The sequence below is a fragment of the Nannobrachium achirus genome (genome assembly GCF_963921795.1).
Source record: "Nannobrachium achirus genome assembly, chromosome: 23".
NCBI lineage: Eukaryota > Metazoa > Chordata > Actinopteri > Myctophiformes > Myctophidae > Nannobrachium > Nannobrachium achirus.
The window spans coordinates 25,936,801-25,949,478 of NC_137830.1; the positions used below are offsets into that span (position 1 = coordinate 25,936,801).

Sequence of the window (12,678 nt, forward strand, 5' to 3'; positions counted from 1 at the left end):
TCTGTTGTTTCAGCTTATTATCAGGTGTTTTATATTTGGGTGGGACTCCTGGGCCACAGTAGCCTAGTAGGCCAGTATTCAGATGATAGACAAGCCAGTGGGCCAATCATGTGATGTCTCTCTGCTCTGTGGGCTGGTGCTACTGAAGGATTGGCACATGGTGGCCACCCAGCCCAAAAATTACCATATCTATCCTTTTAGATATGGTCATTTTCTTTGGGCCCACTGGCCCACTAATAGCCATGCCCACCAGACATATGGGTGGTATGCCAGATGCCCATACCCCTGGCCTAAGTAGTGCACACAAATGTTTTTTGGTGTAGAGTCTGTAGATGGAAAAACACAGTCCAAGTATAAAGGCAACTCAGGTCCTGTTGACCAAGTCTGGATCAGTGGTCATCAACATGGCGTCACCCGATACCTAGAACTACATATTGTATAACATTGTGCTGCAGATTAAACGTGTTTAATAGATTTCATAGCTTCATAGACTTGTTTGACATTACTCTCAATGTGTAGCATTGTGTTGGATTCATGTTAACACATGCCAACCCCGAGTTTCCCGAGTTTGTATAGATACCTTACCTGTGCCAACCCCGATTTTCCCGAGTTTGTATAGGTACCTTACCTGTGCCAACCGCGAGTTTCCCGAGTTTGGGCTGTAAAAAAAAAAGTACTAGGCATGATCGCGATTGCGAAATTGCATGTTTAACCCCCATAACAAACCCCATCTTTCAAACATGGCAGCCACATAATGGCTGATATCTCATGAATGCCTGAACGGATTTCCAAGCGGATTTTTTTGTTTGAAAGCTGTGAACAGCGTGCACACACGTGCTGCATGATCTAGGCATGGGAGTGCATGATCCGTGCACTATGAATTTCATGGACGTCTATGGAGACCATGGCATCTTGGACCTTCAAAGAGATTTAGTTGATTGCAACAAATGTGTTAATATTTGCTCTTTTTTCCCCTACACCAAACTTCTTTGTCGAAAATAGCCAATCTACAAGCGCATTGTGAACATTTAGACCGGGTACTCATTGTTGCGTATTATTATTTTATGCTTTAACTATTACAAAATAGCAGATATACAAGCTCACAGCTAGCTGCGAGCTTGCAGATCTGCTATTTTGGAAAAATCTTGAACATTTGAATTTTGAGCCGATTTTGACCGATTCCATAAGTGTCTTCTAAATCGTTCTAAGGTTTATTGAATAAACACATTTCTACGTCAGTGGTTCTCAAACTCGTTCATGTCAAGGACCCCTAAAATTATATGTATTTGGCCGCAGACCCCCGTCTCAATATATTTTGTATCAGGGACCCCCCAGAAGCAAATATCTGAGTTACAAATGGTCACTTGAGATTTTCAAAGATTTGCACAAAGTTTCATGATTTTTCAAAAACAGCAGATCTACAAGCTCGCATGTGAGCTTGTATATCTGCTATTTTTCAATAGTTAAAGCATTCAATAATTCTAGGCCTAAATTAATGGATGGTTTAAGTGATAAACAGGCTTACCGTCACATTTCATTGCAGCATCAGTTCATTCATTAGCAGGGTTAACATCACATTACATTACCCTGAAAATATCCAATGAATAAATCTGATGTACTCATATCAACTCATGTGTGTTAAATGGTAAATGGTGCATTTATATAGAGCTTAAAGTGCTTTACAATCTGCATTACATTCACACCCGCATTCGTTCCATTAACCCCCCCCCCCCCACACACACACACACACACACACACACACACGTTCACGCACCGATGCAGCGTTCTGTGTCTTGCTCAAGGACACTTTAGCGTTGGCTGGTTCGGTTTGGGGTTTCGGGCCCATGGAGGGCTCTGGAGGACACGCACGTACACATGCACAGAGTTAACATGACATTCGTTCTTTCTCAGTTCGTCTTCGTCATTTTTCCTGGTCCACCTCCCCTTGTTATACCGTTCTTTTCTTTCTCTCTCTCCTCCTTCCCTCGTTCAGTCTCTCTCTCCGTTCTCTCTTTTATCACTTCATCACTGATCCCGTGTTCAGATGAAGAGATGTCACCAATCAATACTACATTACAGCCCTGTGTGTGTGTGTGTGTGTGTGTGTGTGTGTGTGTGTGTGTGTGTGTGTGTGTGTGTGTGTGTGTGTGTGTGTGTGTGTGTGTGTGTGTGTGTGTGTGTGTGTGTGTGTGTGTGTGTGTGTGTGTGTGCGCGTGTGCGTGTGTCTGTTAATGCTCTTTCTTCACTATTTTAATAAATCCAACCTGTGTCTCAGACTGTGTCTCTGGTTGTGTGTAATGAATATATATGGCTTTTTTTTTTGTCTGCACACAAATCCCAGTCCACACTGTTATGACTTGCGCCAGCAGAGCGCACAAGCACTACATTCGGCTGCGTATGTACGTACAGTATGTACGTCTGTATGTCAGTGTCTGCCCGTGTTTAAGCCCATATCCCAATCAGGGACCAGCCTTTCTGTCAACGTCATCATTAACAGGCAATGAGGGACCAGCGTTCCTGGTGATGCCAGTGGTGATGTCACTGGCATCACCAGTGGTGATGCCAGTGGTGAGCGCACCTCACGGTGAGTCTGCACGCTCTACATGGCCTACTTGTGCAAGGCGCAAGATGGCACCTCGACAGAGTGCAGTTCTAGTTAAATATCATCTGATTAGCGATCGGATGGGATTTGTGTATTCAGACAGCTACTCCGTCTCCTTCTAACCTCTAATCCTACTCCTCCCACCCAACACTCCCTGCTGTCAGGTGCCGCCCCAGCCCAGCCCAGCCCGTAGGAGTCCTGTACAGACACACATCACCCTCCCCGTCCCGGCTTCGCGGTTAAACGAAGTGACAGTGGCGGAAAAAGTGCTCAAATGTTTTACTCAAGCAAAAGTATCAATACAACAATGTAAAAATACTCTGTTACAAGTTTAGGAATTCAAAAAATGACTTATGTAAAAGTCCCCAATATTGGCGTCAAAATATTCTTTGAGTACCAAAAGTAAAAGTACTCATTATGCAGGTACTCATTATCACAAAGTATCATGTGTGTATGAAATATTTGAAAATGTGAAAATAGCAGATGTACAGCTTGTAGATTGGCTATTTTCAAATATTAATTATATTAAACATTGAATAGGGCTGAAGTCGTTAATGTATGTTTTGTACTAAATACTAATAATTAAAATGTACAAATTAACTAGTACATTTTTAAATAATTGTAATTGTAAAAGTACAATATTTGCTCTGTTAGGTAGTGAAGTAGTAAATATAGAAAATGGGAAATACTCCAAGTAACTCAAAATCGTACAGTACTTGAGTAAATGTACTTATTTACTTTCCAGCACTGCGTAATGACATACAAATATTTGTCTTTGATGGACTGTTTACCGTATCCATCACGCTTTCACTGAGCTGTCATATATAATGATGTCTGACACCCAAGCAGAGTGTCAGAATGACTTCCTACAGGCCCATAAACGTCTCAATCTTTTCATAACAAGCACCAACCAAGGTATTCTGTTCTATTTTTAGAATGTCGGTTGTTTGATTTTCACGGCACACTGATTTAATTGGCCCTTTAACCTGTGCAGCTGCCACAGTGATTCTACAAGTCACTGTATGTTCTTTCTCCGTCGCTTCGTTTTGTCCGCATACTTGAACATTTCAGTGCTTATCATTCACGAGGCTCGGATAGTAGAAAACGTGCTCTTTATTAGCTACTGGTTCAAAGACGTCCGTTAATACATTTTCAATTATTAGTTGAATAATTGTGAAGCTATTTTATATAACAACAAATCGATTTTGGAGTTATTTTCTACTTCATCACCCAATGGTGTCGTGCAAACATTGTGAATATACTGTACAAGCACGCAACGCTTTTTTATTGATTAAATCGATTAGTTTGATTAACTGTTGCAACCCTCGTTATAGTGTTGGCTCAGCATGAAGGGAAAATGAATCTACACACCAGGTAGCTCCCATTTGCAGGTTATTTTATACTTTATAGCGTTTTGTCCGAGCAACACTTTGAGGAAGAAATGTAAAATGAAGTAAAAAAACCTAACAATGCCCAAGAGTCGGCTATTGGAGCAGAGAGGGGACTGGCATAGGCCTACTTTCACTTAAAAAATACAAATAAAAATGTATTGATTAATTAATTGATTCGTTCATAATGATTGGAAAAGTGCATTGAACCATTAGTTGCTGTGTGAAGGAAACCTTTACTTTTCAGGCAATCGAAAGACGAATATACCGTCACTGTCGGAAAGACATCTCGTACAGTATCTCAGAGTTTAACGTTTTCAGTTTCAGATTTTTTCGTAAAGTAAAGCCCTGCTTCATCATACAAGACTGTCACACAAAACTAGTGAAAATAGCAGCGCACCTTGCGAGATCTGCTATCGGCTAGTTTCACTTATAACACCAATCGGGAGATAAGCGACCGTCAGGTCGCATACACAAACTTTAGAAGGCAATCGTAGCCAGGAGGGAAATGGGACAGATACATGTTGATGACATGACTAGAGATACTGTGTACCGTTTTGCGTGATTTTAGGGCAAAATCTGTAGGAGCAGTGTCCAAAAATGTGTTTTGTAAAAATTGGCCTCATGGTGGAGCTAGAAGAGGGCCATGTGAGAAATCAGGGCTTGAGGTTGTTGTTTGGCAGCCAAGGAGTGTGTGTGCAAAGTTTGGCATGGATAGGGGCAACGGTGCCTGAGATAAGAGAAGGGCAAAAGTGTGACGTGACGGACAGACGGAGGGACTGACGGAGGGACAGACAGACAGCTGGTGGAGGTTTTCATAGTAACTTGCGACCTGGCGGTCGCAACAAAAAAGGAAGGTTTTGGACATACGATGTCCACACGACATTGACGATACGCTCCAATGGATCCAATGTATTTATCATCAACTATGTCAGCCATAGTCACAAACTCTAGGAAAAACTGGACTAGATGGTTTACCACTGTTTTGACCCACATATTGAAAAAAAGAAAAGAAATAAGAAAAGGAAAAGTCTTGAAATCATGACACTCATGCACACTCTTCAGAAACTATGCACAGTGGGTAGTTCTCTCTGTTTGGCTATAGATCATAATCTCTGTCTCGTTTACACGCACGCACACGCATCATATGCACGCACGCACGCACGCACGCACGCACGCACACACACATACACACTCCTGTGTGTAATACAACCTCCTGACTCAACAGTTTTGCCTTCAGTGACACTGCTGTTCGGAATACTAATTAGGTGTGTGTGTGTGTGTGTGTGTGTGTGTGTGTGTGTGTGTGTGTGTGTGTGTGTGTGTGTGTGTGTGTGTGTGTGTGTGTGTGTGTGTGTGTGTGTGTGTGTGTGTGTGTGTGTGTGTGTGTGTGTGTGTGTGTGTGTGTGACCTACACAGTAACTTATTTGATTCGAATAGAGGGGAAAGAGAGAGACAAAATATTTATGTCTGTTATATCTTCACAACCATACATGATTATTCAGTTTCATCGTGATGCTGTGTGTTTTATCTCACATGCCATAGAAACGGTAGGGTGTCCCCTTAGTGGTGCTTAAGCACCAGGGCCCTGTGTAAATTATATTAACAACAAAATAGAGAAACTAGACAGAGAAAAGCCAGATGCAGCACAATACAAGTGAACAGGCAGTAACGAGGATGTGAAAGTCGGTCCGCTTTGTGGCCGCATTGCATCATGGGATATGAAGTTTTTGGAGCTGTGTGAAGCACAGGCTCCCTATACGTGGCCGTGTGGGTCTGTCTGTGTGTGTGTGTGTGTGTGTGTATGTAGCCTGAACTTCCTAAACTTCGGCACGCCACTAGTCCCACAGTTTTGCCACCACACACTCGCGCCATATGTCAAATCGACCGGCTTACTCGGGAATCGTGGGCTATTACTTTTCTAAGAGAAAGGTTCTATAGTTTAATTGATATTAATTTATTAGTGAATTAATTTTCCCCATTGACTTATAATGGGAATTGCAAAAACTCACATTCAATTATTTGTCTCTCGCAAACCATAGGGGCTAGAGTTTCAAGACTTGGAGAGGAGGTTCATAATGATTTCAAGGATTAAATAAAAAATAATTTTGTCATTTGGCCGCATGGTGGCGCCATAACACCCCACTTTACGTTTTGGCCTGTAACTCTTGAACCGTAGGTCGGAAAATTAAAATTATTTTTTCCCTGGATTCCTTGGGTCATGACGCATATCCCCATATAGGCCACGCCCATTTGCGCCATGATAGATTTTCCGCCATCTTGAATTTTCTCCAAAACACGCTTTTTGCTCCTTTTCCTACATATTTTCTTCAAATGTCACAAAAATCGGTACACATGATCCACACACACACACACACACACACACACACACACACACACACACACACACACACACACACACACACAGCTCCACTTCACACGGGTGTGATTTTTTCACTCACCAGTGGCTGCAGCGGCACCTGTTTATCTGGTTAACCTGGTAACCAGCTAACAGGGCTGTGGCCGGGTTAGGCAGAGCACCGGCTAGTTTAGTTAACCTGGCTGTGGCCGGGTTTGGCAGAATATGTTTAAACAATTCACATATTAGATTCGTTGCTCATGTGTACGATATGAACATGTCGGATATGTTTGATTAACCTGCAGCCTGCAGGGCCCTGTTTAAATTATCATTGAATAGTCAGTCCAACTTCCAGTAGCAAGATTTGAAAATAAAACCTGTGTTGTCTAATCACATTTTCCCAGTTGTGGGTTAGGGTTAGGGTTAGGGTTAGCAGCCGATGTCTTTATAGCCATTTCACACAAACCCTAACCCTAAACACAACAACAGACAGACTGGGATTAAACACAAGAAGTGGACCAAACTTCATCCTGAATAAGAAAACCATACATTTATGACTTACACAATGTAGACAACTTGGAAGTGTGTCTGCGTTCTCTTTCAACCCCCATGGCAGGCAGCAGGTGAGTCTAATGCTCTCATCTGGTTACAGTAGCTTTGTGCTTTGCAAACTGTAGCTACTACAGTATACACACAGTCTGCACACAGACTGTTGCATTGTCGTCAATTAAAATAAACTTTCTGCCGTCATAATAATGGATGGTGTTGAATTTAATGCTCAAACATTAGTAGGCTAATAGGGTAAATAGGGCAGGCTATGCAGCTTTGTTGGCTGTTGCACTTGAGAATCAGCACTGAATGTCTGATTGTGCGTTGCTCTCCGAGCTGTCACTGACAGTCTAACAGTAGTTAGAGCAGAGACAAGTAAAAGAATATGGGCAGTGGAAAGCCATTGGTTTCTATGCTGCGCAAATGAAGCTTTTTTGGCCGCTGTATAGGTGCCGCCATCATTGTAGAAATCAACGTTCATTGGTAGAAATAGTACCATCTCGAATGCTATTGGCTGCCAACGGTCACGTCCAACCGCAGGGATACATGGGACATTGTCTTGAGCTTGCCGAAAATAAAGCACACGAAGAAGAACCTATGATCACAAGCCCCTTCTACAGCATACCCAGCTATAACATCAAATATACTGTAACATAAATTGGACCATATTTTCACAAAACGCATTTCATGGTGATTGAAACAAGGCTTTAAACTAGCGACAGGAACCATAAAGTATTTATGACAATGTTTATTAAGGTAAGAAAATCAAATGTGGTGAACATGTTGCTTCTGGTGCAAGAACAGTGAACGAGCAGCCAATCATAGGAACTTTCAGTTCCGTGTGCTTCATTTTAAATCAGGACAACTACACCCCTGAGTTAGAGTAGAGACTGAAAGGAAAGGCTGTGTCAGTGTGCATCTTGCGATGGATTAAGTCTGCTACATGCCTAAATTGTAAATTGGGCAGGTACTTTATCCCTGCGCCACCCGAGTGCCCTTCATTATTTTAAGAGGACAGCTGAAGAGATAAAAACTGTCTAACATTAAAACAAATTCTGAAACTTCTCCCACCACTGAATATAAATTATCTTCATTTCTGCTAAAACAAATAAAGGCATAAAAAAGAAAGAAAGAAAATCCCTTGGTGGCCGAATGCCAGTGAAACTGAGTTAAAGGCAATTTAAATACAATTCTGTGTCAATGGCATATAGCCAAGTCTAGCTAATTAGCATCCAACATATTTGTATTTTATTAAGGTAGAGTGGGGAAAGGGGGACACATTTCCCTTCTTTACCTCATAGAACAAAATAGTCCAGTAAAAATAAAGCTGAGCTTGGAAAAAATTGTGTTATTTATTTTCAACTGATTCTGACAGGAAATTTGGTCTACTAGCCAGGATAAAAAATCTACCATAATCTGCTCACTGCAAATACCCACAGTGGCCAAATCAGGTTGGGCTCCCATCGACTTTCTATACAGGAGGAAAATACCCAGAAAGAAAATCTGCTTTAAGTAGGATGTGAGGGGTCTAACTAGGGGTTTGTCATGATGCTGAATCCATTGCAAGCATTTGTTTTGCACAAAAAACATTCATTGGCCCCAGAAAACGCCCACAAAACTGATGAAAAGTGATGACTCATCACTTTTCATCACTAAACCATCATTTTCTGGGGCCATTTTTAGCCCAAGGAATGTTTTTTGTGCAAAACAAATGCTTGCAGTGGATTCAGCATCATGACAAACCCCTAGTTAGACCCCTCACATCCTACTTAAAGCAGATCTTTTTCTGGGTATTTTCCTCCTGTATAGAAAGTCGATGGGAGCCCAACTTGATTTGGCCACTGTGGGTATTTGCAGTGAGCAGATTATGGTAGATTTTTTATCCTGGCTAGTAGACCTAATTTCCTGTCAGAATCAGTTGAGAAACTAAATAACACAATTTTTTCCAACCTGAGTGGATTTTTTTCCTAGAATTACTAGACTGGTTTTATGTTAATATGAGCGAGGTGACTCGCTATATGGGAGAGCGCCTAAGGCGTGAACACAGAAGCATTACCTTTATACTCCTCCGAACAATGTCGATTGGCCGGAACTTGTTCAATTTACCTGACAGGTGGAGATCCGCCCTTCCGCCTATATTGTCAGGGGTGATCCCTTGTCAGTTCTAAGACGTAAAACACATTTTCTTCTCATATGCATACAAGAAGGGTGTTTCAGCGAGTCACCTCGCTCATATTATCATTAAACCGGGGCTAGTTTCTAATATTTCACTTCGTGTCCATAGCCGACCGAGGGTCCTGAGATCTATTCGTAGGACTGTGAGTGCTGTGAAGGCACTGACCTGAAGGGACAAGGTAGAATGAGGAAGGTACTGGAGCAAGACAGTTTAAGCCTTTTTCTAATGTTTACAGGGTGCAGGCAAGAGTGACAACATTTGGATGTCAATACATCTTCGTCAGATCACCAGGCTGACCTGACGAAATGTTGTCACTCTTGCCTGCCCCCTGTAAACAATAAAAAAGGCTTAAACAGTCCGTGTTTGCTCCAGTACCTTCCTCCTTGTACACATTGTCGTTGACGGGCGTTAACCTCGTATCACCAAGTTTCAAATGTGTCTGTTCTTTCGCAAAGTAAAGCCCTGCTTCATCGTACAAGGCCGTCGCACAAACGTAGTGAAAACAGCAGATCTACAAGCACACAACGCCTCGCGGTGCGAGGCGTTGTGTGCTTGTAGATCGGCTGTTTTCACTAGTTTAAATCATTTTCCAAACGAAAAATGCAAAACGAACGGTTTTGGACATACAAGGTTTTCACCCGACAACGACGATATCCAAGTCCCGTTCCTGAGATGCACCGGACCAGCCTAAACCAGGCTAGAGGTGCGCGGTGGACACTCTTCATGCTTCTCTGGACATAGTCTCAGCAAAAGAGCAAGGCCCCAATTGCCATGGTGCAGCCAACGCTGACGGAGACCTCCACGAAGGTTCCATGAAGCCGCTATGGAAAGCGAAACCCCAGAGCTGGGGTCGCATGTTTCCGGAGGAGGCTATTCCATCCATCCTAGGACTCAAGGAGGGAAAAACTATTCCCCCTCATTCCGTAATGTCGATCTCAGGGACGCGGCAGAGAACCCCTAACAGCACAGCCGCTGCGGGACTCCTCTGCCGGGACCTCGTAGAGGTCCACTGGTGACATTAGGGTTTTAGGTACTGGATATGCAGCTCGGCAAATGAAAACTGAATTGATCCCAGTGCATGACGGAGGACGATATCACGATGAATTAAATCTCCACAATACCTTTATTATTATCATGATAAACGATAATATCGCTTATCGTCCCATCCCTAGTCCACAGGTGACATACACTCATTTGTGAGAGGACCTCTCTTTTCCCCTATCAGGGGTGTGAGGGAGGTTGAGTCTCCCCTGGGCAATACGCTTCGCCTGGTATGCCTTACGTTCCGTCCCGTGTTGCGATAAACTGGCACCAGGACGCCATGGAGATGGGAGTCGGGACAGAATTTAGCCATCTACTGACATAATTCACCTCACCGCTCCTTGGCTGAGCCGTAGCGGCCTGGTGGGATTAACATCCGAGCGCAGGAGGAGGCTTATCGCAGCACATATCGATCATGACCAAGCATGGTATAGCACATGTGCCGCCGTGAGCAGGGTCACACCTGCGTGGGGGGTTTTGGATGTCGAACTAGGGACTTAATCACTCTGTCCTCGCAGTGTGTGGCAAATATTATCTGTGTGTGTGTGTGCATTTGTGTGTGCGTGCGCGATTAACTGCTGCACCCCTATAATCTACTTGTAATCTAATATAATCTGTTCTGATCTAATTGTATCTAATTCACTGGTTCTCAGCGTGTAGGTCTGTGGACTTCTAAGGCTCCTTGAGGAGTTAAGGTCTGTAACTCATGTGTACAAATGGATCCAAATGGACCATAACGGGTTCTGTAACCCTTTAAGAGTTAAATTAACATTGTCAATTTTACAGTGTAGCTTAGGGTCTTATGTTAATGCATATCAAGAAGGGGGGTCCTTGAAATAAATGAGGCTGAGGGTTAATTACATTTGTTGGATGTTCCCATAATCCACTGTAATCTAATATAATATCGTCGCTATCGGGCAGAAACCTTGTATCTCTATATTTTTTGCATGTTTTTTGTGGCACTATGTAACTTTCTTTTAATGAATACATTTTAATTTTGTCCAATCTATATACTGTAGAGTATTAATACAATATCATTTATAGAATTGGGGTCTCCCCGCTCTTCTATTGAGACATTTAGACCAAGGCTACACTAATCTGGATCTTTTTCTAAACTCAGATTTTCGTATATCCGCATAGAAAAATATCTAGGTCCACACGACAAAAATATCTAGGTCTAAAAAAAATCCATGCCTACACAGATCCACTGAGAATCGGATATTTTTGTAAATCTTCATTTGTTTATCTGGTTTCAAATTTCAAAATGATCCGGTTTAGCGGCCGAAATCTCCAGCTTTGTGTGGCTGCAAGCCCCAATCGCACAAAGAAAGGTCCAGTTTCAGAAAAATGCAGATTCCTCTAGCCTAGGCCTATCGCGTCAAAGTTCATGTCTCTAGACAGACACATGGGATCTGACACGGATTTTGATCCGATGGTCAAGATTCAGTTCATCCCCTGAGCAAGCAGGCAGGCTCAATGGTGGAAGAGGAAAGTTAGTGCAGTCTGAATCCCATATACTTCATCATACAACAGCGTGACACAAAAGTAACAAAAATAGGTGATCTACAAGCTCACAAGCGGAGCTTTTGGATTGTTAGATATATATTTTGGTTATAAAAGTTATGTGTGTGTGGGTTTTATGAATATTGAACCAATGAAAAGTATTAACAAGAGCTTGCGACTAAATAACACTGAATCCATTGGAACAGAGATAATTTTTCCCCCTTCTCCAACAGTTTTGGACATACAAGGTTTCCGCCCAGCAGGCGACGGCGAAGATATGTTCTTAATCTAATTAATGTAATCCAATCTGATCTCATCTCTTCCCTTCTCTCCCTCTGTGTGTGTGTGTGTGTGTTTTCAGGTACTTGGCAGTGACTCAGTTCAGTCCGGTCCACGCCAGAAAGGCCTTTCCCTGCTTCGACGAGCCCGTCTACAAGGCCACCTTCGCCGTCTCCCTGCGCCACCAGTCGGACTACATCTCCCTGTCCAACATGCCCGTCCACAGCTCCTCGCCGGTCGACGAGGACGGCTGGGTGACCGACCACTTTGCGCGGACGCCTCGCATGTCGACGTACTACCTGGCGTGGGCCGTGTGCAACTTCACATACAGGGAGACGCACACCGACTCCGGCGTTACTGTGAGTGTTGCACGCACGCACGCATGCATGCACACACACACTCATTTTTACAATTAATTAATGTCCACATAAAGGTGATTATACAAGAACACAAATATTAAAGCCGGTACAGTCAAAGTTACATCATGGCATAGAGTACGTCTTCATAATGCAATAGGAATATCACTCAATATTCTCTAGTAACAGTGTTTCCGGTATGTACAGTATGGCAGCTGCCAATTACAGCAGAGTCAGTGCAATACTTTGCCAGCCTTTTTGCCTCCTTTCTGGGCATCCCAAGTTGTTGACACCCTCTAACAACCAGTCTGTGGATTTCTCCTATAGGCTGCCAAATATAAAAACAAATAGTCTAGTGATGCTATGAAAGTATTTCATGACCTTGGGTCATAAAGGCTTCCCCTAGGCTAGGGTCAAAGGTGCAG

The 12,678-nt window shown here is 42.9% G+C and overlaps 1 protein-coding gene across 1 annotated transcript in view; it reads left to right on the forward strand.

Moving 5' to 3' along the window:
* The window catches only part of LOC308308839 (thyrotropin-releasing hormone-degrading ectoenzyme-like), a gene marked incomplete at both ends in the record, with an annotated part of 249,634 nt that overhangs the window by 18,922 nt on the left and 218,034 nt on the right, over positions 1-12,678 (forward strand). Inside the window, one exon of the mRNA XM_080754291.1 lies at positions 11,980-12,256. Coding sequence (XP_080610417.1) covers positions 11,980-12,256 — 277 coding nt within the window. The remainder of the gene's footprint in view (positions 1-11,979; positions 12,257-12,678) is intronic.